This window comes from Falco cherrug, chromosome 7, assembly GCF_023634085.1.
Source record: "Falco cherrug isolate bFalChe1 chromosome 7, bFalChe1.pri, whole genome shotgun sequence".
Lineage (NCBI taxonomy): Eukaryota > Metazoa > Chordata > Aves > Falconiformes > Falconidae > Falco > Falco cherrug.
Window position 1 is genome coordinate 23,172,875 of NC_073703.1, and position 27,688 is coordinate 23,200,562.

Below are 27,688 nucleotides of genomic sequence, written 5' to 3' on the forward strand. Positions count from 1 at the left end.
TCCCAGTCTTTATACTAGTAACTCACAATTTTTGCAAATGCATGAATTTCTTTTAGTCACTTCTACAATCTGATCTTGATAAATACAGGTAACTGATAGAAGAATCCTTGGGGTTTTCAGCTTACCAAATGTGTCTGAAACAAAATATTTTTAATAGACTCAGAAGCATGGACCTTTACTTATGTAACTTGTTTCTGAATGTGTTGAACTGTAGCTAATGCTACCTTACATGAGTTTTTGTCACTCAGTCAAAATAAATGAAAAAAAAAAAAAAAAAAGGCATGACTTTCAACAGCTTGATTCTCTTTATTTTCATAAATGTTACATCACTTGATATGCTGTATTTCCAAAAAGTTTCTAGTTTGGTACAGAGAGAATAGTTACAAAATATTTTCTCACTACAGTGTTTTTTTGCATTCTTTATTCATGCTCTTAAATTATCTGCAGTTACTGATCAGGGGAAAAAAGAAGTATGTCTAAGAAGAAGCAATTTTTAGCATACTTGCTAGAACTATTTTGTATCTACATGCCTTCCCTTGTCATAAACCACAAACTATAGCAGGATGTTTCTGTATACAACCTGTCCTATCAAAGTGTTTTGATCCTTTGCATAACCTGCAGGCTGGATCTTAGTGTGTGTTTTACTTGTACACAGTTTTAAACATCATTACTTTTGAATAGCTTGTTTTTTCTGACCGTTTTCTCATACACTGAAATAGGGAGATGCATGGGGTTTACATTATGGCTGTTTTATTACCATCATCTGTTATTTACCTGTTTGTTTTCCTCTTGTAATAAACCTGCCTGGTCCTTTCCTTCCACTGTTTGAGTCACTTTATACACCAGGTGGCAATGTCTACATTGTCCCAATTCAGTATATATGCTTCCTAAACCATTTCGTCCTCACGAGGGCATTCATTCAACTCAGTACGAACTTACCCCAGAACACCCTGTCATGGTCTAAAAAGACTTGGCACCAGACTCGTGGAAACAAATCTAGTAGCCCATAGCATTCAACCTGTCTTGACTTTCTAAATATTCGTGTAACTTTCAGTTCCTTTATCAACACCTTCTTAAACTATTCCTGTGAAGTTCAACGTACTACCCACATCTTGTCCAGTTACTGCAAAAAGTAGCTGTCAAGCATAGCTTATATTACTTTGAAATTAGCTGTCGTAAAGGTTAAAATTTCATGCACACCCCCCATTTTTAACAAAGCCTTCTCGGTCAAGCAAAGTTGAGGCCAAGAGACCCTTATTCTACTACACATAGAAGAGACATGAGGTACTGGGGTGGGGGTGCAGAGTTGGTTGGCAGAAGTTTTATTTGATTTCACAACATAGTATTTCATCTTTACATTTCATCTCCAGCCATCAAAGGTTGTAAAAACAATCCTGCTGTTCCTAGAATACATACCAGGATGAAAACCCATAGAAAAATACGATCGATTACCATGGCAACATATTTCCAGTCATCTTGAATCTGAAAAATAAATCGAATAGCAAGTAGGCATGTTTATTAGCTGAATAACTTGCATTGGCAATTAGTACCATTTTATATAGGAAGCACAGTTTGGGTTTTTTCTCATGTGTAGATGTCTTTCATACGTGCACAACTTCTATATCTGTTTTCATTGACAAATGAATTAATCTTGAAGAAGCTTTATTTAAATATGCTATTTGTGGCAAACCCAAAAGCTACTACTAAATAACAAAAGTTGTTCACCAAGACACTGAACTTCACAAGATACCACTCTGCTTCCATATGCCAAAAGAGACAGTGTTCTTAGCTTTATGTTTTATGTTCTTAGGTCAGATCAGGTTTGTCCAGAAAACTTTACTGAAACAGTCTGCTCCTACTGCTCTTTAGGCAGTATGTAAAAAGATGAACGAAAGTTAATTGGTATATAATTATTTGGTACATTTCTTGTGTAGTACTGAAATTTGATTGTTCTCATGCGTGGTATAAAATTCACCTCCTTGCCCTCCGTGTAGAGAGGGAACCAAGTTTCCAAAAAACAGATTTTTCTAACTTTTTCCTTTTTTACAGTGGGCATTATAACAATTGTGATGCTGAAGTAGTATATACATTATATATTAATAGTAACTACATTAGGTGATCATTTTAGTTACTCTTGAGATTACAATTTGAATTTTTACTTCATTTTTCTTTACAAAGGCCGATAAATAATGCATTTGTTGGTTTTGAAATTTTGTGCTTTTTAGCTTAGAACTTATTCATTAAGGCAGCCTTAAATCCAGAACAACCCTGTATTTTCTATACCAACTAATAATAAATAAAGTTCTGATTTCAGCATAAACAAAATAACTTCATTTTAACTTTAAGTGCCATACTGCAGAGGATTTAAGTTCAGTGACGATTGTGGTGGTGTGACTACTGCTCTTTTGAGGACCATGATAAAAAGAAAACTTTATTTTTTTTATTGCATTAAGATGCAGTTTGATGAAAGATGATGGTCCCAGTCTTGCAGCTGTTGTCTCATTTAGCTACAGCACTTTGCAGCAGCAGCAGAATAAGCAACATCATCACTGTGAAGGACATTTATTCTTATTTGTTATTGACGGTAAGTTGTGGAAGGGAGAGTGTAACTTTCTAAATGCCAGAGTCAGCACATTCCACTACTAGGATTATAACTTGGAAGATCCTTGTAGGATGGATGCTCCGGTATATTTTCCTAGTAATGGTTACCTTAACATGCTTCACTCAGTATATGTGTTGTCAATAAAGAGAATATTGTGCTATAGAGCTCCTCTCCAAAATTATCTACATTCAGAATTGCACATATTTGTGATACAGCTTGGGTAATTTACTTGTATAAAAATAATGGTCTGTGTTGTTTTTTTGGTGTTTTTTTTTTCTTTTTGGGTGGGGCGTGGAGTGGGATGAAATTTCTTTTTCTAACAAAACAAACACACTAATGACAAATGGTGTCTGCAGTTTGAGTAATAGTAAAATATGTTCTTACCTCTTTGGCTTCATTCTGCATTTTCATATTTTCTGCAATGTATTTTACACTTTCAATAGCATCTCTCATTTCTGGTGACAGAACTGAAAATGAATACAGAGGATCTACAGACTCAGAGCTTGAACTTCTTGTGAGATTGCCACTGAAATCAGAGAACTTCACTCGTTGATAGTGACAACAGCTGCATGCCATATCTTGACATACAAAGCCATCTTTGCAGCATTTGGTTTCAGAACTGTTGAAGCAATTTAAGTTTGAAAACTCAGAAGTGAAAAATGGTTTTGGCTTCTGATTATTCTCCTCATCACTGGCAGGCCTTGTCATAAACATGATCCTGGGAAGCAAGTTCAAGAAAATGGTTCTCACCCACGCAGGCATTGTATGTGTCTTGGGTGTTCTGTAGTGCACGTTAAGTACAAATACTGTAATAACAATAGATAGAGTTACAAATATCATGGTGAAAAGGAGGTATTCCCCAATAAGTGGAATTACCAGGGAAGTAGAAGGTATGGTTTCTGTGATAACAAGAAGGAACACTGTTAAAGATAGAAGGACCGATATGCAGAGTGTCACCTTCTCACCACAGTCTGAAGGCAAATAGAAAACTAATACAGTCAGAAAAGAAATCAGTAGACATGGAATAATCATATTAATAGTGTAAAATAAAGGTAAACGCCTAATGTAAAGAGAATACGTGATGTCTGGATAAATTTCTTCGCAGCAGTTGTATTTAATGTCATGTTTATACCCAGGAGCTTTAATAATAGCCCATTCTCCACTCTCCCAGTAATCTTTCAGGTTCATTGTAGAGCCAATTAAAACTAAGTCAATTTTGGCTTTATCGTAAGACCAGGAACCAAACTTCATGGTGCAGTTCTGATAGTCAAATGGGAAGTAGGTTACATCTATTTTACATGAGCTTTTAAATATAGCCGGAGGTATCCAGGTCACGTCACCCGTGTATTTTAACAGGGCCTTTGTCTTGTCATCAACCTGGAAATCCCCAACTGCACTGTAAATCAAATAAAAATAACAAAAATTAGAATGCAACTACTACGGGTAGTTTTACACATTCAGATCTATACATCAACTTATCTGTTTTGGGAAAGTCAGCAATTGCATGTTGACATGGAGCTGAATTTCATGTGTGGGACTGAGTTAGCAGCTGTCATAAATTTGCATAGTTAAACTGAAATAAAAAGCTGTATAAATTTACCATCGGGAATTTGAAAGGAAATAGTCTCCCTTCTAATAGCGTGGCTCAGTGCAATCAACAGTCAAAACTGCAACAGGACACTGCAGATGGCAGTCCAACTGGACGATTATTGTAGGTCCCTTCCCACTGAACTATTTATTTTATTCTATTCTGTTCTAGATCCAGCCCATCAGAACCCAAGGGCCAATAAGAGGATACCTGCAGCACTGGTATTTCTACCTCTTCTGTGGACAGTGCAGGTAGTAACTATGGAAAGAGGGATTAGGGTTGGAGTGTATCTTTGCGTAAGGTGAGGTGTGTTTTAAGTCCTGGACCGCTATTGTGATCACACAGATCACATAAGATCCACGTGACAATTTAACTTGTTTCCGTAACAAAGTAAAACTAAAAAGTTACTATAAAGTTTTGAGGCCACCCTTAGAAAAGGAACGTCGTGGCTGTTGTTCCACAGACCTAAGTTTTGGTTCTGTGTAGGAAAGTTCATTTTCTCTGAGAGCTGCCTCCCTCCATAGATAAGGGATGCATTTAGTTACGGTTTGGCGCCTCACAGTCTCAGAAACTGACATCCAAAGTGAACTTTACCTGTGGCTTCTATATGTCAATGCTGTTATCGTAAAGATGTCAGATTGTTAGTTCAACTTAAAAAGTTAGAATTGGCAGGGTTTTTTCAGTTAATGGTCTGACTCCCAGACAAGAACTCTCCACTCTAAGTGAACTTCTTGCCACCTCCCTTGTAGACAGTGATAAAAATAATAGTAAAAGTGGGGGCTTGTGAAGGGGAAAAGCAAAGTTCACTTTGGCCTGCTCACTTGCCGCTCCAGGTTAGGAGCTGGCTCCTGCCCAGGGATGCTGGTGTAGCATGGAGGTGGGTGCAGCAACACGGCGATGTGGGACACAGGTGTGTTGAAAAGCAAGCTTTTCCACTTAACTCGGTGCACCTGAGGCTGATTTTTTTTTTTTTCTACTTCATAACATCACTCCCTTTCTTCCTGAATTAAGAAGATAAACATGCAAGAGTCTTACTTGTTATATAAAACAATATCTGGTTTCCAGATCTGGCCAGATGGTACTCGGATGAATTCAGCACCGCCGTAGTCTGCTGGATTCCACCGAAGCTTGTAATCATTCCAGATCTGATTATGGAAGAAATAAGTGTATATTAAGTTTGTGAAGAAATGGAAATTCAATGGACTAGACTCAAACCACATGCTGTCGTATCACTTCTAGGGTTGTTTTATTTTGGATACTACAGCAATTAGGTGTTTCTTTAGCAAACACATTATGTCTGGTGTGTATTCACATGGAGGTAGGGGTGGGCCTGTTGATCTAGGTATGACTGACACGTGCAATTCCATGTCCCAGCAACGTCCACTCAGGAGCTGAAACAAGGTGAAAGAGAGTGTAGGCCTGTAGTAATGACTTTGGTCTGAGAATACCAGGTATCTGTGAGGTGGTGAAAACGAATTCATGGGAGGCTGTGGTGCCAGGTGTGAGTGTTGAGCAAAGGCGCTGGGTTAGGAAGGGTGCAGGTGTCGTTGCTCAGTAAGTAACAGGCTTCGCTCAGGGCTGCTCAAGCCCCAGTTTAACACTGTTGACTATAAAGCCGACAGCAGGAACTGAGCTGGTTATTAAGCTGACCACAAGGGTGAGTAGTTGCATTTTTAACCCATAAAGCCCCGTTTAAGTGAAGTCAGCGTTTGTCGTTTGTTCTCCCTTTCGCTGAACAGCACCGAGGGGTGCTGAGCGCGCTCTGAGGTGCCCCCCCCGCGCCGCCGGGAGCCCGCAGCGCACCAGGGCCCTTAGCAGCGGCGGCGGGTAACGGGGGTGCCACGGCTGCTGCCCTTGCCCGGCCCGCCTCAGTGCTCAGCACCCCAGCCCCGTGCAGGGCCGCGGGCGACGGTGCCCGTGCTGCGGGGGGGGGGGGGGGGGGGCGGCGGCGGTGCCCGCGCGGGGGCGGCTGCCGGGGCAGCCTGGCGGGCGTCGCCACTCAGCGCTGCGCGGCCGCCGCTGGGGGGCAGCAGCGCGCCGGGGAGGCCGTCGCCGCTACGCACCGGCTGGAGAGCGGCGGGGAGGGGACGCCGCTGCTGGGGTCCCGGGGGAGGGGGGGGCTCCCCTGCCCCCCGCCGAGGGCGCCCGGCCGGCCCGGTGCCCCCCGCCGTCTGCGGGCCCTCGGCGGGGGGCACCGCGCTCTCCCCGCCCTGGCGCGGCCCTTGAGGGTTGGGTATCCCCGCTCGCCCCGAGCGCCTCCCGCGCAGCGGAGGAGGTGAGCGGGTGTCTGTCGGTGAGGGGGTCTCGGCGAGCGGGTGCCGGTGAGGGGGCGGCTGTCGGTGAACGCTACTTACGTGCTTCAGCCACAAGTTGGTTTCCATTATCTGGTTGACTTCGTCCTGGAAAAGAGAGGGGGGGGGGGGGGGTGAGGGGCGCCGGCGCGCGGTCACGGGCGCCCCGCGGAGCCGGTACTCACCACCTTCACCAGCTGCGACATGGACACCTCGAACTGGATGATGACGGGGTCCGAGACGTTCTTGACGGGACGGACGAACTGGTTGTAGCTCTCGAAGAGGGCCGCGTACAGCCGGTGCTCGGCCTCGGAGCCGCCGCAGCCTGCGGAGAGCGGCGGGTGAGCGGGCGGGGGCAGGCGCCGTCCCGGGGCAGCGGCACCGCGCGGGGCTGGGCCGGGGGGGGCTGGGCCGGGGGGGGGGGCAGTGAGCTGGGGCGGTGCGCTGGGCCGGGGGGGGCAGGGGAGCAGTGAGCTGGGGCGGTGCGCTGGGCCGGGGGGGCAGTGAGCTGGGGCGGTGCGCTGGGCCGGGGGGGGGGCAGTGAGCTGGGGCGGTGCGCTGGGCCGGGGGGGGGCAGTGAGCTGGGGCGGTGCGCTGGGCCGGGGGGGGGGCAGTGAGCTGGGGCGGTGCGCTGGGCCGGGGGGGGGCAGTGAGCTGGGGCGGTGCGCTGGGCCGGGGGGGCAGGGGAGCAGTGAGCTGGGGCGGTGCGCTGGGCAGGGGGGGGCAGGGGAGCAGTGAGCTGGGGCGGTGCGCTGGGCCGGGGGGGGCAGGGGGGGCGGTGTGCTGGCCACGCCGTGTCCCCGGGCTGTCAGCGGCTCAGCATCCCCGCGATGCCCGGGGAGCGCCCTGGCGCAGCGGGTAGCAGTGGCAGCAGCAGTAGCAGTGTGCCGTGCCCGGCGTTTGCTCAGGCTGGGAGAAGAAGGGCGATGCTGTGACAGAGCTTTTCGCACACACATCTCTGAAAATGGGCTCGGAAAAGAGTTTTGGGGAGTTCCTGGGGAACTGGAGGTGGAAAACTGCTTTCCCACCGCGGGCCCGGTGCCCAGGCCTGCCGAAGCGGCAGGGGCGCGGAGCAGGGGAAGGGGAAGCAGAACCCGGCTGGCCAGGGTGCCTGTAGGCTGCTGGGTGTTTGCGATAGGATTCCCAGGATCTCTTTGCTATGTGTTTGCGATAGGATTCCCAGGAAATGAGAACTGTGCTTTCCAGCCTGAGTCACGATATTGTGATTATAGTGATGATAACAGCCTGCCTGTTAAAATACTTTAAATAGGATTAAAAAAATGATTAACTTATTATATTAAAAGATTTCTCAGCCCATTGAAAGGAACGTGCTAATTACCCATTTGTTATTCAAAGTGATTTTTTCTTCTAATACATTCCTGTTGCCAGTTTAGCCACTGAGAATTGATGTTTGAGGTGCCCTGTGGCCAACTGAAAAGCTGCAAACTGAAATTCTGAAACAAGGTCTTTCAGCTGTTGGGGTGAGGCGTGGGAGCCGTATTTCCCGCTGCCTTTCTGCTCTCGGAGCTAGCTAGGCAATAACCGTCCTGACAGCTGGGCTCTTTAAAAGCCTTTTAATTTTAGGGGACTCTCTTAAACTCTCTTCTGGACTCTGCATCCTCAAGCACTCCAACTGAAAGACAGAAAAAAAAGACCTGTTTTGTCACTTACGGATGACACTATGCGACTCTGGCAAAGGCACAGACCTGAAGTCTGTTGAACATACTCTACAGTTCCTTTGAAATAAATACAAACCTACAGACATTTGCCAGGACGTGCTTGGTTTTTTGCCAGACAGTTGTTGTCCAGCTGAGAGAGGTGGGAGGCAGAAGCATCTGCAGGTGACTGATCTGTAGTGTTTTACAAAGCAGGTGTTACTTTCTGATCTTTGTAAGAGCTCCCTAAGACAAAGGGTCCCCCTCCTGTGAAATTGCGTTCAGCCAAAAGTTGGTTGGTTTGGGGGGTTTTTGGTCACTTCCCCACCCCGCCCCATCCCCTTGTTTGCTTGGAGGGAAATCTTATTTTCAGGTTAGTGAAATCATTCAAGCCAACTTGCTAACTAAAAAATGAATACATTTCTTTTACACTTCTTAACTGCTAGCCTCGCCCTTATTATTTATTGATACCTTGTATCAGATCAAGATTTCCTGGAATAAATACTCCCAGATCTTTTAGGTAAATAATTTTAAAGCTAGATCTTAATGAATCTCTTATTATAGTCAAACCCAAATTGCAAGCCTTTTTATATGTCACCAGCACTCTAATTGATACAGTAGCATCCACTTTATCCAGAGAAGTGCATTAATTTTTTTTTATTATTTAAGTGTTTTGGTGTTTTGCACACCTGCAGAGAGAAGGTACACTGTTTGCAGGACTTTAAATAAGTTAAATAAGCTGTTTAATATTGTCACTTCTTGTGGTCTTTTCTACAATATGTAAAACCACACCTTTACATGTAAGGGGCTTTCTCAATTTTAAAATGGCTTTGGGTTTCCTGTTTGGCACATTGAATCAGGACTAGTTACCTACTTTACAAGGAGAAATTAAAAAAAAACAAAACAAAACCCAAAAAACCCCAAACCAACAACGAGCTATGTAACAAAAAGAGCTGTACTAGGATTCTGTATGATTTTTCCATTAGTTTGGAGTGAGCTTCAGCACTTCTGAAAAATAATTTGTGCCAAAGCCATTACCTTTTCGACCCCCCCACCCCCCTTCACCAACAAAGAATAAACAAATGAAGGATCACTCACCTTGACAGAGAAAGCAAACAGCAGCAGTTAGAAAGAGAGTGTGCGTGCTCTCCATGGCGTTACGAGTTACTGCCTGTCCGCAGAGGCTGCTGGAGATGAGCTTGGCTGCCAGGATTGTACGAGGATGGGAAGTACAGAAGCTCCACTCCTCCGACGTGCGAAATGCCTGGGAGCAGAGGACCCTGAGCACCGTTCTGCGCAGTGAGCGCCCATCAGGTTTGCTGTGCTGCCCCCTTCCCAGCTACCCAGGCTGTCAGAGCACTGCAAAGAGCAGATAAATTGCAGAGAAAACAGATGTTGTTGTAGGTAAAGAGCAATCTTCTGGCAAGGATTATAGGCAGGAGTCCTTACACTGGTGCATAAGCGAACCCGGTAATCTGACAACACTGGAGATTTTTCTAGTCAACTGCTATTCAGGATCCTTCTCTATCAGACGCTCATGCCAACCTACTAGCAGAAGTTTAATTAATAAAAATCTTATAATTGAATTATGCTGAAATGGATATTGGCATTAGGGATGCCTGATTTAGCAGTGAACTGAGATCATGGGACCTGAATTTCCAATTATGCTGTTAATGTTGAGGTTTTTATTCCTGCCTGTGTCTCATCTTGCAAGCACGTGTGCTAGGTGCTTGACTGTATAAAAAGGATGTGCTATTCCCAGGAGTAATCAAAGGCACGTGCAACTGTTGACAGGATCTAAGCCCAGAGTGATACACGTGGCAGCTGCAACCTGGCAAGAGCCAGGGGGTTGTGTTGGAGATCGAACTTGACCAAACTGTTGAGAATAACTGTCTTTGGACTGGTCCTACTTCCATGGACTGGGAAGGTGAAATTTGGGAAGGGGGTTAAGAGCATAGGGTCCCAGGCTGATCCCGCAAAACCTTATTGTTCAGGGGCAAGGAGGTGGGAGAGAACAGGGAGTTGTGTTTGGAGTTCAGTTGTGAAACCATGATTTGCAAAGTGGCTCGTTCCCCAGGTGCCCGTCAGCTTCCTTGTGAACTTCTGTGGCCCTTTGTGCCGCCTGCTTGAACGCCCGGGTGCTGCAGGGCTCACCATGTGGTGGTGGTTGCACACATCTGGGCAGTCTGTGCGGAGGGGGGAGGAGGAGGAAGGACAAAAACGTGGGATTCCCCCCTTGGCTTTAGAAATGACGAGAGAGAAGCCCTGTGGGACAGGAAGCTGCACCTGAGAGGTGCCTCGCTCCCTGCTAGGGAGTGATAAGCCGTGACCCCACTTGGCACGGTAATAAGAGGCAGCACTGGGAGAAAAAACCCCAGGCTGGGTTCAGCTCAGCTGCTCTGGGCGAAGAGCTTGTTTATCCTGTTTGCTCTGCCTCTCAGACCATCACTCACTCCATCCCCAGACACATGCTCTTATGATAATTTCGGTAATTCTGTTAGCTTGGAGGAAATGGGCTTTACTGTCCATTTGATTTTATTTATTTTTTCCAGAGAACTCAGCCGCTTGGTCTTTTAGTTTTTAACCCTTTGTGGATACTTTTTTTTTTTTGCCTTTCCAGGCCATTGAGACTAGACGTTTTCCCTTTCTTGCTGTCTTGGTTTCCACGTATAAGCAGCATTATAAATGAGATTTTTGTTTGTTTCTTTTTAGTCCCAACTAGAAATGAGCTAAAGCTTCAAAGACCAGCTCATAACCCATGATCCCCAAAAGTCCATGCTGAAGCCTGAATAATTTAGAAACATCTAATCTACAGAGGCTGCAAAGAGCCGCTGCGTCAAGAGGTACAGGTATTTTAGCTTAATTTGCCTAGTTACTGAAATTTTACTAACAACACATGCTAGAGCTCCTGGTGAAATCAGCTCAGGTTTGTGGTAGGATTATTTTTATGGCTAGGGAGAGTGATATGATAAGAACACGTCACCATGACTGCATTGCAGAACGACATAGAAGAAGATTTTGTATGGATGGGGGAAACTGATCTACCCAAGGAGATCTGCAGTAACAAACTACATAGCCTTTGCTTTTTAACATGCCAATTTTAGGGGTGTTTTTCTTTTGTTAAGATTTGTTAAGATCAGATCTTAGTCAACTCAGGTGATGATGAGGAGACTATTTTCCCACCTTTGTCTGCGGTATTGATGCGCCCTCTCTAAAAAGTCAACACTGCTGGTCTTCGTGGTTTGCTGTGCAGAAACCCAGCAGGAACAGTCCCAGATAAACTCACCCGGACACGGGCGGTGCACACGTGTGGTGGCGGCACTTGTACATGTTCTGACAGGAGACGGGACTGGTCAGGGTTTAAGAGTTTTGTAATAGAGGGAACGGGGAGGGAGCCAGCAGAGGCTTTCCCTCGCTAGTAGGGAAGCAAAGCACGCTGCCGTTGAAAAACAGCTTTAGTGAAAAATGCATTTTGAATGACCGCTTTTCTTCTTTTTTTAATGAAAAGCATTACTGTAAAAACCCTGACAAGTGGAAATGTTGAAGTGTATTTTGTTTGATGAACTGTGACCGTATCATATTCGTATCAGCCTGCAAGATGACATTTTTAGTGTTTCCTTTTCTCCAGAAATCTATTTTCGAAATTTTGCCAAAAAATCCAAGCGGAAAACCCTACAGATCTTTGACGAGTTAAACTGGGAACAGTTCTATGTATTACGTAGGTGGAGGTGCTGAGGGTTAGGCGAAAATAGCATTTCCCATTTTGAAAGCACAGTTCTAGGAGGTCAGATTTTTCAAAATTTTAGGACTTGGTGTGAAATTTTCCATTCTGAACTCTTCCATGGATTTAATTATTTCTGGAAACTTTTTTAAAAAAACGCAGCAGTGGTTTCCAAGAACACAGCTAGGCAGGAGTATATTGTTTCACTTGTGATTAAGAAAGGAATGAGGTGGCCACAGCCATGGGAAGCCCCGAGCCCACCCTGGTGGTGAGGGGCTCCAGCTCCGCGGGCTCTCCCTGGGGCCGGCGGGTGCCTTCGGGAAGCTCCTGGGTCTGTCAAGGCCGAGGGCTCCGGCCGCCCGTGCTCGGTGGCCGCTGCAGCCGGAGCTGCCGACCCTCTGGGAGCCGCGGTCCGTGCCGGGGGTTCGGCGGAGGCTGCAGCGCCGGGCGGTGCGGCTTCAGCCCGGGCAGCGGGGGCGCTGGGGCCCGTTTCAGCTGCACCCGGGGGGGGTGAGGAGGGGGCGGGGGGGCGGTTGGCAGGAGGGTGAGCGCAGGACAGAGCCGAGAGCGCTGCTGGTGCTGGGTGACGGGAGCGGGGTGGAGGGGGCCCTGCCCCGCGCGGGGTCGGCAGCAGGCGGGGGGGCTGCGGGGGCCGCGGCTGCCGGGTGGCCTTGGCTGGGTGCCCCCGCCTCCCCCCGCCCCCGGGGGTGCGCCCCATCCCCCCACGCCCCCGAGGATGAGCCCCTCTCCCCCCTCACCACGCCCCCGGGGCAGAGCCCCTACCCCCCTGCCCCCGGTGAATATGATACGGTCACAGTTCATCAAACAAAATACACTTCAACATTTCCACTTGTCAGGGTTTTCACAGTAATGCTTTTCATTAAAAAAAGAAGAAAAGCGGTCATTCAAAATGCATTTTTCACTAAAGCTGTTTTTCAACGGCAGCGTGCTTTGCTTCCCTACTAGCGAGGGAAAGCCTCTGCTGGCTCCCTCCCCGTTCCCTCTATTACAAAACTCTTAAACCCTGACCAGTCCCGTCTCCTGTCAGAACATGTACAAGTGCCGCCACCACACATGTGCACCGCCCGTGTCCGGGTGAGTTTATCTGGGACTGTTCCTGCTGGGTTTCTGCGCAGCAAACCACGAAGACCAGCAGTGTTGACTTTTTAGAGAGGGCGCATCAATACCTCAGACAAAGGTGGGAAAATAGTCTCCTCATCATCACCTGAGTTGACTAAGATCTGATCTTAACACAGCTCCCAGGGGGCTACCTGTGCCCCGTCCCCTCTCACAGCTGTTGTTTCGTTGCCCACAGAGAAATAGCTCTGCTCTCTAGGTCTGAGGAAGAGCAGATGGCATTTGAGGTGGGGAAAGCAGGTTTGACCCTTTTAAACTTTGTGCCACCCACCAGTCACCATAGGAAATGTCCAGAACGGTTGATGTTTGGAGAGATGACCAGAGCATTGCTGCCCGCTGGGAGAGGAGCTGCTGTGGTCATGGGCACACCTGCATTAATAGGCCTGTCCTACAGTCATCCCTCACCTTCTCGCCTGTCCTCAGTGATGGACACCGTTACAGTGCGTAGAGGAAGGGGAACGGAGGGGAGGATAACTGTTAAAACCATTCTTTCTTCTGGCGTGTGACTTAAAGGAGATACTGCTGCTGCTCACATAGCCTCACCCGCTCCACTTCGGATGCTTTTTTGTTGTATCTGCCGCAGGCGCCAGCACCAGGCCGTGCTGCAGTACTCAGGACCCCGCAGAGCCCTTTGGGTGCTCAGGGTGGGTGTGTGGCAGCAGTGCTGGGGAGCTCAGCGCCTGGGCACGGGGGCAGTGAGCACAGGAGTCAGCAAAGGTCCTGGAGTTGTTCTGCACGATTGGAAAGGGGCTGGTGTAGCTGTTTCGGCATGTCTAAATCTACGTAGTCGTCTGTAGCTGCCTGGGAGTGGTGATGTAGGTAGTGTAGCTCAGGTTTGATGAGGGCAGGTAGAGCCAGAGCTGTCTTTGCCTGTGGCTTGTTGGAGGACACAGGTTTAGGTGTTAGCTCGTCCTCCCCTGGGACAGAGGAGCCTCAAATCCCCTTCACTAGCAGCACTGGATTTACACAGTGTGATCGCTCGTCATCAGTTGTACCTATCGACAGTGGTAAAACTGTTCTGTGTCCTGACAGCACCCCGAGGAAAAGCTGAGATTGGTTTAGCTGGAAAAACGCCAGGAACACAGCCCGCTTCTCCTTCTGCAGGTTACAAGGTACCTGGAGCACAGCGTGGTGGGGCCGTCCTGTGACAGGAGTCTGGGGCCTGGAACTTTCTTTTGCCAAAGGCTGTTAAGACTACGTGTGTTATGCGCTTGCCTAGCTGGTTTGCTGAGGATTATACTTAAATCCACATTAAAATCTCCCCAGCAAAACATGCAGGTCTTTGCTCTTGGGTGTCTTCTCATTCCAGCTGCCTTCCACAGTTGCCTTCCCTAGATGCTTTCCTGTGCTCTTAGCCTTAGATTCACGAACACCTACATGAGCCCAACTACATGAGCCGTCAAAGTTGCAGGAACATTTCAGGACTAAGCCTATATAAAGGAAAATTTTACATTTTATTTATATCTCATCACTGAACAGAGTATATACATGTTTGTTTATAATATTTTAATTTGGCCTCTGCTGATCAAGCAGCTTATCAGACATGGCAAGGTGAGAAACCCGTTAGTGGTTACTTCAGCACTATGTCTCAGTTTCTCAGTTCAGTTTTAAATATCATACTCAAACAGCAAAACAGTGATTCCACCTGTAAAGTTCTTTATAAATCTGACACAAATAGTTTTGATGCATTTGAAGGAAGTAAATGTCAGAACAATACCTTCTTTGTAATAGGGAGATTGCAGTATTCTAAGGAAAGAAAATGTCCTTTCTGAGCCAATGTATGTAAAATACTTTTTAAAATAAAAATCCGTGTGTGCCAGGATGGCATACTGTATGGTAAAAACCTTTCTCTGAACTGTTCAGACCTCAAATAATTGAAGAAAAAAAGGGCCAAGATATCACCAGAAGTCCTGAACTCAGAGAAAAAATAATAGTTTTCTGTTTGATCTGGATTTTTTTCCCCCTATCACAATAAGTCAAGTTCTACTTTCCATTCCCCTACTCTAAATCTGATGTAAGAGCAACTCAGTTGGCATCTCTGTTGGGTTTAGCAGAGGGGAACTTAGAGCAGAATGAGACGCAACATCTATGTAGGTATTGACAATTTTAAATGACAACTAAGGGTTCACGGCAGCAGTGTGGTTTTGGAAAAGTGGCTGCAGAAATAAACCAACAGTCCCCAGGACACAAACCAGGACGAATATCCAGAGAAACAGCCTGTCCACTACCATGGCAACATACTTCCAATCTTCAATGACCTGGAAGAAAAAGCCAATTAAAGATATTAGCAATTTGTCTTGTTCTTCTGCTCTTCCTCTTGCTAATGCTGAACTTTTGTTTATGGAAATGAAAGGAAACAAATCTCAAGGTTCAGGGGATAAACTGACATTAGACTTGGGAAGGGATTTTTCTCCTACAACCATTCTGGGCATGGAGAAAAATACTGCAAATATTTTTCAGCCATCTTTGATGCATCAGGTACTGAGCTTGGCTACCTGGCAGAAGCCAGTCCAGCAGGATGCACAGTATAATCCAATTAAGGATTTTTTTCTTTAATTTTAGTTTGCAGATGCTGTTAATTTCAGTGGGCAGAAATAGGTGGTGTTCACTGCTGTTAAACAAGGTTAGCTTCAGAGTTCTTTTCTTATCAGCAGTCATCTTAATCAAGGGTTTTAATGCATATTAATACTGTTGCTTTTATTAAAGTTCATTTTTGCCTTGCACGTGTTGTCTGTGAAAGTCGTGGCCTGAGATTCTGTTCTCAGACTGAAGTGACTATCCGGCTGTTATTGTAAAGGGGAACTATATCAAACTTTGTTTGCATCTCAGGAATGATTATTTTTTGCTTTCTCATTGATTCTAGTTCCACACAGGACATCCTTACCTCAATGACTTTACTATGCTTGTCAGTTACCTCATGTCTTATATTAGAACAGTACGTATTTTTCCTTCAGTGCACACTTTTTAATTTCCACTGCTGATAATGGGAATTGTGTGCTTCTGAAGTCAGACTATAGGAAATGCACATGAACAGTTCTTATCAGACCATGATAATGAAGGAAGAGAGCAGAGATTAAAATTAGGAATCTAGAAAGTGATATGTAACATCAGAGGGCTCTGAGTGAAAAGCATTCAGTTAATTTTTAATGTATAAAATACTTTTGAAAATTGTACTTAATATCAAGTGGAAGCTTTGTAGCTCCTTTAGTGTACAACACATTCTTGCAAGAATTTCTGACTTATTAGAAATTCTTTTTCTGCTCTATGAAGTCTGCTTCTGTTCAGGCAGTCTCAATGTTTAATATCTCATGTCTAATGTTAATAGCTGATCTTCTTTATTTATATTGACAGTAATTTCAGTTAGTATAAAACATAAACTACTCAGCAGCATGCTCCTCGAGGGACATCTGCAAGATCAGAAATCAGACGTTATTTAATCTGTTCGGCTGAAGGAGGGAGAGCACAAAAGAAATAGAAAACCTGGAGCCTGACTGGGATCTGGGTCAGAAAGAGGACACTGGTAGGTATGAGGATGATTTTTCCTAACCATCTTAACAAAACTCTGAACCATCTGAGTTTTTCTGAGCATTATTCACAGTTTATTTATATCAGCCTTAGTATGCTAGCTGTGAGCAGGGCAAGAGAAAAGGGCAGCAGCAGCACTGCTTGAATGTGACCTGGATAAAGTACTTCCCATAGCCAGTAACGAGGCTGATTTAACTAAAATGAAAAAGTGTCAGCTCTGCTGGCATTAGGATTTCGATCCTACCCATTGTGTTTGCCATGTATGGATGGATATATAGCCTGGAGAGGGTGTTTGCAAAGGCATTTTACCAGTTTTCCTAAATCCTCCTTCTATGCCCTGTTAGGTAAATGAACGCTTGAGGTACAGGTAGGTTGTCCGTGTTAGCACGGCCTCGCCATGGGTTGAGTCACACACAGTGGAGAAAAATATTCTTTTTCTGACCTGGAACTGAGAATTATTGCCCCCCCCCCCCCCCCCCCCCCCCCCCCCCACTAAATACTACTTGAATGTGACAACACAGGTTTTTCAAGGGTATTTTATGATTTAGTGGGCAATCAGCATTCTCCCTTTGCAGAAATAGGCACGTTACTTTCCAGGAGAATATCGGTGTTTATTAAATTTCTATTCATTAAGTTCTTTTAACGGCAAAAATTACTTCCTCTTATAAGCTGTAGCCAGAACCTCTCTAAAAACTTCAGAGAGCTGGGAAGTTCAAACAGGCTTTCTGAAGAACAGCGTGAAGAGCAGAGGAGGATTGGGAGATGAAGTTTGGAAAGACTGGGATGATTTCTCATTTTTACTTACACTCTGGTCGTTGTCATCACTTTTCATGTGCTCTGCTATAAAACTGACTCCATCAATTGCTTCTTGGACTTCAGGAGAAAATTTTGTGCCTGTTCTTAACCTAAAATCTCGATGACTGCTGACATTGTCAAGAGTCTCAGTGATTTTCGTATCATATTTTTTGGCAGAGGCTGTATTCAAAAAATAGGTAGAGTTCTTGTAGAAGTCGGCTGGCTCCATACAAGGATGCTCTGCTTTTGTCTTTTTGCAGTTGCATGGCTTTTGCCGTGGAGAATTATTTTCTGGACGCTTCATGAACAGGTAGGCTGGGAGTCTTTCAAGGAAAACCAGCTTGACCCAAGGAGGCATAGTGTGAGTACTTGGAGATCTGTGGTGGACATTGAGTACACAGACGCTGGTAACTATTGAGAAGGTCACCAGTACCATCGTAAACATGAGATACTTCCCAATCAGTGGAACATCTAGAGATGTTGGAGGGACAATTTTGGAGATCAGCAGCAAGAACACAGTCAAGGCAAGCAATACAGATATGCATAAGGTCATTTTTTCACCACAGTCTGAAGGTAAGTAGAACACCAGGATGGCCAAGGATGTAATTAGCACACAGGGAATGATAAGATTGATAGTATAAAAAAGAGGTTTCCTCTTAATAATGAAGTCGTATGTCACATCAACATAATTGGGGTCCAAAGGATTTACAGTCCTTCTTCCTGGGAGTGCCACAATGTCCCACTCTCCACTTGGCGTAAAGTCATCCATGCTTGCCATGGAAGTTTTAAGCACCATATCAATTTCTGTATGATCATATGTCCAAGACCGGAACTTTAACGTGCAGTTTTGTTGATCAAATGGGAAATGCTTAACTTCAATCTTGCAGGCACTCTTGTAAATGGCTGGTGGCAACCAGCGAATGCTTCCGTTATTCTTTACAATTGCATTTGTGTATAGCGAAACTTCGTATGTGCCATCCGCACTAGTGAAACGGGGGGAAAGAGAAAGGAGAGAAGATAATAAAGCACTAAGAGGAAAAACATGGCTTAAAACAGAAGAGCTTTGACATTCTTGGTCTTGTGGGCCTCAGTTGTTTCTAGGATCAAAGTTTAGTAGTATTTTGATTTTGAAATCTGTGTTGCGGGGAGTTTATAGCTTGATAGGGAGATTAATGTATGCATTGCTCCCAATCAGAGAATTGATATTTGGTCCAACACTTAAAAGAAAATTTTAAAATTAGTATTAAATAATAAACATGCATATCTGTTTCATCCAAAGAACTCAAAGCATTTTGTAAATGTTTGTTAAAGTAATTAAGGCTTACTACATCTCTGAAGGCTGAGGAAAAATGAGATCATCCCACATGAAAAGGGAGGTGTCTTTGATCTGGACCACAGCCACTGCTAAGAGCACACAGCGACACTCCTAAATGACTTGGATGAGGAAATAAGGATGAGCACTGTTAGTTATAAATGCAGGGATAGTGTAGGCAGAGGAAATGTAATTATATGGTTTATATTCTATTGTGTCAGTCCAGTTAATATTTACTTATTGCAAAACCAGAACAGACAAGCCACAATGTTCTTAGTGCCCACAAATGATCTTGGCTTTCTGTCTCCTCTAGCTGCCAAACTTCCACCAGGAGAGTCTTTGGTGTGGTGATGGGCCCTGTCATTCAGGGGGAAGATCATCATCCGTCAGTTGTCACTGTCTTCTGTCCATTGTTTCTGGGTGAACAACTTAGGGCTGTTTAACCTATAGAAAAGTGGTCTATTGCTGATAAATACTGAATTTAGTGTTTCTAAGTGTGTTCACTGCATCTTCTCAGGTGTGCTGTGCAACACCTTATAAACTTGGCCAGTCAGACTACCAAAGGGAGGTGTGACAGCCGGAAGGAACAACTACTAGTGACTGTCGTGCTTGACAGATAAGGATACTCAAAGGTTTGTTCCTATGTTGATCAGTCACTTCTGTTAAAGACTGGGTTAGCCACTTTGTTAGACTGCAGAGAGTCTGGATTAGGTACATCCCACATGCCTCCTTTTGATGAACAAGTCTGTATGTAAAGGAATGCACATAACCTAAAGACAGTATGTTATCTGCAGAAATGTAAGACCAAACGCACTGCAAGTGTAAATGAGTGAAGTTCAGCCGACTGTGGTTAGGTGGGACCCTGTTACCTGCGTAGAAATGTGCTCCTTAAGCGTTACTAAAAATCTAAGGAATCACTTGTTTGTTGACGAGACATCATGGGAAACAGAGCTGTTTCAGTGCTAGGGTTGGTATTATTTTTTTTTGTAAGTAGGGAAGTGCTACACGTACCCAAGGCTTGGCGCATGTGTAGCTGTTCTCCCCAGCAGCTGCACTTGGCTCTGGAAGGGGCTCCTGGTGCCAGCACTGGTGCCTGGCGCGGCGCTCGGCCCCTCGTAGCTAATTCACGGAGGCAGTGCAGCAAGCAGCTGTGGAACCAAGCGGCTGCAGCCTACAAGGGCCATTCGTTCATTGCCAACAAAATTGCTATTTTTTAGTGAAGAAATTGTATATCCTTTCTCGCGTTTCTGTACTTCCCTGAGTTAGGTATACCATTATGCCATACAATGTATATCTGGACTCTATGCCGTACAATGTATGTAGACTCCTGGGCTGAGAATATGTAGGTTCTTCAGCTGGCTGCCCCTGGCTCAGCGGTGGGGCAGAAGCTGGGCTGCTGGTGCTCCGTGCCCTCTGCAGTCCTGTGTGCCCGCTACATATGGACAAAGCTTCTGGGTGTGAGGATGCTCTTTGTGTTTTCCTTAGCACCTTCTGGAACTGACTGATGCCTATGAAACAGTGCTCCAGCAGCAGAAAGTTACAGGGGGTTGTCCTTTATCTACAATTTTGATTTGAAGCTTTGGACTAATGTAAAAATCCAATATGGTGGGGCAAAAAGCTTGCTCCCCTACATGTAAGAAGCCTTTTAAAACTGTTTCTTTCCATTCTAACAATCCATGAGATGGTATCATTTGGGAAGTAAGGACAGAAAGAAGCTGAGGGCAGGGGCAAAATTTACCAGGACAAGATTTGACCAGAGAGAGTACATCCTAATCCACTGGCTGAATTATTTTGTGACTAATGCAGTAGTTTTAAGTATTTCTCAAATCTGATTTCCAGTAGTAGGATTCCAGGGACTTAACTCAGTTATATATAAACTTCCTAGGTTTCCCATCTGTATATGTTCATAAAGCATCACGTGTTCATGAATTCATTGGTTTTCAAAGTATCATGAAACTATATTTAAATTTGGATTATTTTTTTTTCTCAAAGACTTGATGCCATCCACTTCAAAGCTTTGACAGACACTTAAAGCAAAATAAAGTTGGCAGTTACTTGTTTGAAAGAACGATTATGAATTTTGGTCTAGCACCAAGCTTTTATGTTTCTCAGTACTGTAACGCAACAGGGTCAAATGTTGACAGATTTATTACATATTCTTAAATTGATTTTTTAATGCTTTATGAAAATAGAACATGATTTGTTTTTGTAAATAAGTATTAATCCATGGAGTTCCGATACATGTGAACTTTGTAACAGATTTATGCCCTGGGGTCTGTGGTGGAAGGGAGGTGGGGGGAGGTAGGACACAAAAAGGTAGCTCAGAACCTAAGGTGTCTGATAGAATTCCAAACGTCTTGTCATCTTGCAAACATGGCCAGTGTAGGGCTATGCTTGTACTTACAGTTCATGCTTTTCATACAGTCTAATTTGATATAGATCTGTGTTTTAATTGTGAGCCTTGTCATGGATCCTCTGGTGGTGTAACGGCTCACGCTGCAGACATGGTCCAGGTCTGCTGGAATTTCGTTAACCAAAGCCCTGCTTTACTACGGTTATCACGGAGGCCAGTTCCCCAGCCAGATACAATGGCTAAAAGTTGTAAAATTCAGGTTTAGAATTTTATCAGACCTACTTCATTGGTTCTGATACTTGTTTCTTGATACAAGGTTAAAATTTTGTTGACCGTCTGCTTAAACTACAGAAGTTTTACTTACTTATTGTAAAGTACAATGTCTGGCAACCAGATGTGTTTTGCAGGTATCCTCAGCATATTTATGCCTTCATAGTCAGAGGGCTTCCAAGCCAAACGATAATCAGTCCACTCCTACGAGAAGAATTGGACAGTAGTGATGGAAGTGTCCAGACCAGCAGTGACAGAACAGTCACCGCGCTGGATGAAGGCTGTCACGGTGGTGGGTTGCCAGGCATGCATGGGTTTGGTTACCTGGTTCAGCCAGACGTTTGTAGTCATGAACTGCTCCCGTTCGTTCTGCAGGGAAAAAGAGAGAAAAGTTGTCCTCTAAAATGTTTCACTTCATTGCAGTAGTAAAATTTATTCAGTGGGCTTTGGAGAGTATTTCCAACTGCACAGCATGATTTCCTCTAGTTTGTTTTGGGACAAACTAGTTGATTTACCGGCTGGTAAGATGGCCAGTCTGTGCACATGGTGATGAACAATAACACCACAAGTGCAGGGCCGCAAGCGGTATTGTGACAGGAGTGAGTGTGGCTATTTGGGAGCGATGACCATCACCCTGCTGAGCTGGTATTCCCCTCCCCGCCCTGTGGATTTGATTTGAAACAGAAGACTCATCTGAGCACCAGGAAGGGCCAGATGAAGTTGTGTGCGGTTTGTGTAAGGCTGCGGTGGCTGGCAGCTGGCAGGCTCTGCCTCGCGGAGCTGCTGTGCTGGGCAGCGGTGCAGGGGTCTCTGCAGCAGAGCATGGGGCAGGGGCTCCACTGGAGGCAACAAGGTAGGAGCTCAGAGTCAGGAGGAATTCTGCAGGAAACCAAATTAATTCTCTGATCCTGAAGGTGTTTGAGATTGTTTGAGCCTGTGGGATGCCTGGTTTTGCTTTCTGCTGGCAGAGTGAGGACACGGAGGGATGGAGAGTGAGCTGTGCCGTTCTCTATCCTTGCCTGTTCATCTACTCTGTGGAGGTTGTTGATTGCCGGGGCCTGTCAGAGCAAAACCACCTCACTTTTTATGCCCAGAATCTGCAGCCCAGGAGGACGTTGTGCTGGTAGTAGCGGTGCGTTGTGTGAGGAGGCATGTCTGTGTCCAGGTGGAATGGTCCTGGAGAGAGGGAGCCCACCGCTTGTCCCAGAGACATCTGCCATATGTGACAGTATAACCTGTATCCATCAATCCATCAGCCTGCACATGTATGGAGGCTCATCTCTTTGTTGTTCCCTTCCGTTACATCAGTCTCTCTCGCTTTTCCTCTTGAGTTCCAGAACACAAGTTACATAGGTCTCCTCAAGTCTGCAGCAGTCAGTCGCAGCCACCCACGCTCTGGCTGGGGGGCAGTTACCTGTAACTCCTCTTTCATCCAGGGAGAGAGCAGCAGACTTGAAAGCCCTGATTCAGGAAATTATTCCCAGTAAGAAGCTGGGTCTTGTTCCCACTGCAGTGAACGCTAAACCTCCCTTGGCACTGAGGTGTGTGTTTGTACCTTGGAAGGACTGTTACGCGTGTGCTAACCTTGTGAGTGGGAATGGCTGTCAGACCCACTGGAGTTAATTTTTATTGAAGATGAGGAGTTGTTTACATGAGGATTGTTTTAACCACATTAAACTATTCCAGCTGGAACTAATGTGTCCTTTTCTTTACAATATTTTTGTAGTCTTTGCTGATGTGCCTGATATGCTGTGAAATTTTGAGCTGGCTTTGTTGCTTGTTTTCAGGCCATTCAGCCACGTTTCTTTGATGCAAACAGCAGGAGATGTTTAGCACTGTGTGCATGTCAAGGGTAGATCCTGACCTGGTGTAACTTACTGTAGCTGTGCTGGAATCAGTGGAACGATTTTAATTTTTTTGAGCAACGCAATTTTATTGGATGAAGATCTGGCTGCTGTCCTCTATTGCTTAGGCATAGATTGATCTCCCTGTTGTAGCTGCATTCTGAAGTATAAAACCAGTAAATTGCATGTATGTGCCCTGCCTACTAAGCAGTATTATGTAAACTACAAAATAGCAGGGATATAGTAATACCAATATGACTTAGAATGCTGTGTGGGTAGTAATGAATTAAAAGGCGCAGCCTAATTTGAACTTACCACACTGATGAGCTGTGCCAGGGAAACCTGCAGTTCTATAGATACCAACTGGGATGAGTTGACAGCTGGTCGAATTAACTTATTGTACCTGTCAGGACTCAGTAGGTGGTTCATTAGCTTTTCTTCAGCATCTGCTGCAGTGCTTCCTGTAAAACATCACGTAACAGGATTATGGAAGGGAGACCAAGTCACATGATGGAGGGATCACAGAATTTCTGTGCATCAGATTATTTTAATGAAATAATGAGGGGTTTTGACTTTCTAAAGACTGTAGGCTTGTGTGAACAGAAGGGTATGGTGCTTGCACCGATATCTGTTCTGCTGAAGATGACTGGCTTTCACAGAGCATAGATCAAAGCAGATCAGTCAGAACCCCTTGGGGTTTTTCACAGTAAAATATGAAGCTCAGATTATTAGATACTTTTGAGAGTACGTTCTGAAACAGAAACTGGGAGCAAAGCACCCTCTTAATAACAGAGGGAGAATGTTTCAACGGTCCAAATGCAGGGAGCCTGGCTGGGACTTCTGGCTTTAGTGTCATAGGAGAGTGGTTGCAGGCACAAGTACAAACTGAAAGACTGATCTGTGCAGGGAAAACCCAGGGCTGAGCTGCAGGAGTCACAGGGGCTCTTTAATGATTGGGAGCTCTTTGGTAGCTGGTGATGTTTCTGGTTTAGAATTATTTTATTTAAAAACCTGGTGCAGTATATAAGCCTTATTGCATATGGAAACAAAACCCAATTTATGAACTAGCACAAATACGGCAAATGTTAGATAGCCAAAGCTGGAGCTCAGTGACTGCAAAGTATAGTATCAGCAGGATGCTATCGAACAAGCCTGAACATCCTCCATGGAGCAGAACGGCTTACGGCACAGCCCCAAAGGTGACTGCATCTGTTCCCATGTTCTTGCATGGCCATTGTAAAGCCATTCTCATGGGCTTTTCAAACCACTGTTGGCCGCATAATAATAATGATGCCTGAGGTCCTGGTAACATCCTGCTAACAGAATTGACCTGGAGAGATTCTGCTGTATGTCAAGTAATTCTGTGTTGTGTTATACAGCTGAAAGTGATGGACACAGGTGTTAACGAAAACAGATTGTAACCCAATCGATAGAATGGTTCTTCCATAGGAAAGGGCACTTTACCCTAGATATTGCAGAAATGAGGACAGTGTCCCTACAGCATACTTGCTTCATTATTCCCGAGAGCAGTTCCACACAGTAAAACCCACTGGCCATGCAATTTGTGGTACATTAATTTCTTCTGTTTTTTTTTTTAATGTTACAGTGTATCCGTGAGATCCAGAGAAAGGCATATGGAGTATTTGCTAAACAGGGAGTAAGAAGCAGAAACCACAGAATATTTGCAGAAAGATAATTTTGAGTTTGTAATAATCCTGTTCTCTTAAATCTGGTTTTAGCAATTGTATTTGTCTGGTCTGCAACCCCAAATGTATGGTGGGCCCTGCGTGCCTGCCGAGAGCAGCTCGGATGTCGAGGGACCGACTCTGTCAATAAACTTTATGCAGGTGAATGACAAACCACGACTTAATTATCAAAAATTATTTTTAAATAATTGCTGCCTTTAAGAAATTATTATCTGTTCTTAGGGAAGGGGTTCCTGTAATGAATAATTCTTTATAAAATCGCCACCCCTTTATAAAATTCCAACCTTTAAGTAACTTAATAATGAGAAATAAAGACGGAAGGGGCTGCTCCCTCCTCCCCCAGGTGCCTGTCTCGAGCACCAGTAGATGTCAGCAGTGCATTGCCTTAGAGGCTGCTAAACCCACTACCTCTGTCAATAAGGCACAAAACTGAGTGATTCTTGTAAAATGTTTGTAATCTATTTTCCGTTACAAATCTATATATTAACCAGGTGGCACCTAATGAGAACAAAATTGCCAGGCATTCAAGTTCATCCTTACGTGCATTTGATGATGTCAGCAGCCATGCATTTGAAACGCCTTTCTCCTCTCCAAGTTGGAAGAAACAGAAGTGCACAGTTCCCCTTGTAAACTGTTTTTTTTTTCCAAATAGCACTAACCACCAGGAATGTTGCAGAGCATAGACCGATGCTTCTAGACAAATTATTTTAACAAGAATGATGAAGCAGTCCAAATTTGGGGGTGGAGTATTTTTGTGTACTGAAAGCAGTAATAGAGAAAACACATTGGGGTGGATCCTGAGCCAGAGAAATTGTTTTAGCTTCACTGAACATGCTACACATCTGCTCCACGACAAGGAGAGCAAATTGCCACATGACTTGCCATGCACATTCTGCAATAAGTTTGCTTTCTCTGCAGGAGTATAACCATTAAAAAAAAAATAAAATTGTATCCAGATGCTTCCAGTTTCACAGCGGGAGAAACAAAACCACAAACTTCGTTTGCTCCCCTGTGCAGACTTTCCCTTTTACATGGTCTTATTTAAATACATGAAATGAAATAACTAGTCATCCTGTGTTATGTTGTTTGTTTTCAGTGTAATGACAAATAGGTTGGAGTGATTTCCACAGAACAGAATAAGGAGCAATGTTGACAAATATAGGCAAGCACGCTGTTACTGCTGTCTGCATTGCAAAATTTGACATAAGGCATGTTTCCTCTGTTTCCCTGACTTCAGTTATTTTAATGAATAATAGCATTTGTTATAGAAATAATATATTGTAGCATATGTTGTCATTTTTATTCTTTGCTCTCTCACAAATAACTTACGTGGACAGTGGTGACATACAAATTCCCATCTGTAGTTAGTAAAAAGCAAGTGAGAAGCAGCAATAAGACAATCCCATTATCTTCTCTGAAATTACTTCATGATGTTGTTACTTCTTAGCATACTCTTGAGTAAAAAAATTTATGTAACCTCTTAGAGCAATGCATGATAATTTGGAGCACTTATTGTTCCAATGGAAGTAGTGGTGAATTTACAGTATTTTAAAGACAGTTTTAATTTCTACACTGTAATTAATGCAAATAAAAAGGAAACACTAATGGGTTTAAGAGTGTGTAATCTAGGAATCTAAAGTAGGCCCTTACTCTTCGTTTGTTACAAAGCAGATGTTTTCTAAAGTTGCCTTTCAGTGATGGAAGAAACAGAACAGCTGTGGGGTGAGTAGGTAATTGTGGGAAAGACGTGATTTTTGTCTCGGTTCAATTTCAGCCAGTTCCACTCTGAACACTTCTGTGGAGTCTCCCTGTGGGAAGAAGCTCCCACGGTAAATACACTATTCTGTGCTGCTGCCGGGCTGTGCGTGTTGGTATAAAACACATGCAAGAAATTGTGGTGGACGAAAGAAAATGTTCTTAATGTACCTTTCTGCTTTTTTAGCATATAATTACATATTTCAACTTAATTAAAACTATTCACATACTAATCAAACAAAATAAATAAACTTGATCCAATAATTATAGAGGGATGAGATCTGTCTTATTTGTGATTCACATCATGGTTCATTTTTTTGTTGTTGTTTTTTCACTCTCAGCACAATACCTGCATTTCCCATCACAGATGATCCTGGGAGCATCTAAAGGGGTATTGTTTAGTGATTATCATTGTCATCTCCTACTGTTCTGCCATTTTACGTCCAACTTACTGTCTGCCCATATCCATCCTAGTGGATTTGCTGATACCAAACGAGCCAGAAACAACACTGAAATTATCAATTTCATGCATCCTCTGAAAGTCTGCAGCCTGCTGAGGCGATGGTTACAAATCGCCCGAGAGCTTCTATCACAGTCCTGCCTCCTAGCCCCAAAAGCTATTGCTGTCCTGCAAGCTGTATCTGAAAGAAAAGATCACTTACCGTTCAGATAGAAGGAGCCCACTACAAAGAGAAAGAGGGTGTACGTATTCCTCATGGCAGTAACGGGGAGAGGAGGATTACTGCTCTTCCGTTAATGCAGCTGGCACTAGGCTCTGTTGTCAGGGGTGCACAAGGAAGAGATGGAAATGCAAACCTGAATCTTGGAGGCATTACATGCCTGGAAAGAGACAGACAGTAGGACCTGGCAGAAGCATTCTGCAAAGTGGAGTTTTCGTGAGCGTAGTGGTCCCTCCCCCTTTGCAGCTGTTTAAAGAGCTTTGTGAAGAGGGAAAAGCACATAAGAAGAGGGAACATAATGTGATCACGTTGAATAAAAGGAAATGAAAGAGCAAGCTAAGGAACATGATCTGCAAAACACAACTGCTTAATTCTTGCTACTAGGTAACGTTTAGAAGGCTTTCTAGTAAGTGGACTAATAAGTGCAGTGGGTGGGAATAGCTGTGTGGAAAGA

At 44.6% G+C, this 27,688-nt stretch overlaps 2 protein-coding genes across 3 annotated transcripts; both read right to left on the reverse strand.

Moving 5' to 3' along the window:
- Positions 1-35: 35 nt before the first annotated feature.
- On the reverse strand, positions 36-9,778 carry CHRNA3 (cholinergic receptor nicotinic alpha 3 subunit). Of its 2 annotated transcripts, XM_055717152.1 has the most exons (6): positions 9,235-9,778; positions 6,667-6,806; positions 6,545-6,589; positions 5,226-5,335; positions 2,987-3,998; positions 36-1,482 (listed from the first exon to the last, which is right to left on the reverse strand). In XM_055717152.1, exons 1-6 carry the CDS (start codon positions 9,287-9,289, stop codon positions 1,354-1,356), a joined length of 1,491 nt encoding a protein of 496 aa, XP_055573127.1. In that variant the 5' UTR covers positions 9,290-9,778; the 3' UTR covers positions 36-1,353. The 2 variants fall into 2 exon arrangements, with proteins under 2 accessions (XP_055573127.1, XP_027653925.2); XM_027798124.2 differs by lacking the exon at positions 6,545-6,589.
- A 2,997-nt stretch (positions 9,779-12,775) lies between these two features.
- Positions 12,776-27,467, reverse strand: LOC102057723 (neuronal acetylcholine receptor subunit beta-4). Its single transcript, XM_005434115.3, has 6 exons — positions 27,217-27,467; positions 23,409-23,554; positions 21,574-21,618; positions 21,344-21,453; positions 17,325-18,297; positions 12,776-15,252 (listed from the first exon to the last, which is right to left on the reverse strand). Exons 1-6 carry the CDS (start codon positions 27,269-27,271, stop codon positions 15,112-15,114), a joined length of 1,470 nt encoding a protein of 489 aa, XP_005434172.1. The 5' UTR covers positions 27,272-27,467; the 3' UTR covers positions 12,776-15,111.
- Between the last annotated feature and the right edge of the window lie 221 nt (positions 27,468-27,688).

Bases quoted from the DNA above. Each gene is read 5' to 3' on its own strand.
- CHRNA3 (XM_055717152.1), bottom strand. From the start codon at position 9,289: ATGGAGAGCACGCACACTCTCTTTCTAACTGCTGCTGTTTGCTTTCTC. The intron at 3,999-5,225 runs GTAAGACTCTTG...TTTGATTTACAG, and splicing joins GATATTGTTTTATATAACAA to TGCAGTTGGGGATTTCCAGG. The intron at 1,483-2,986 runs GTAAGAACATAT...TTTATTTTTCAG, and splicing joins TGCAGAATGAAGCCAAAGAG to ATTCAAGATGACTGGAAATA.
- LOC102057723 (XM_005434115.3), bottom strand. From the start codon at position 27,271: ATGAGGAATACGTACACCCTCTTTCTCTTTGTAGTGGGCTCCTTCTAT. The intron at 23,555-27,216 runs GTAAGTGATCTT...GATGTTTTACAG, and splicing joins GGGCTCCTTCTATCTGAACG to GAAGCACTGCAGCAGATGCT. The intron at 15,253-17,324 runs GTAAGTAAAAAT...TTTTTCTTCCAG, and splicing joins GTGATGACAACGACCAGAGT to GTCATTGAAGATTGGAAGTA.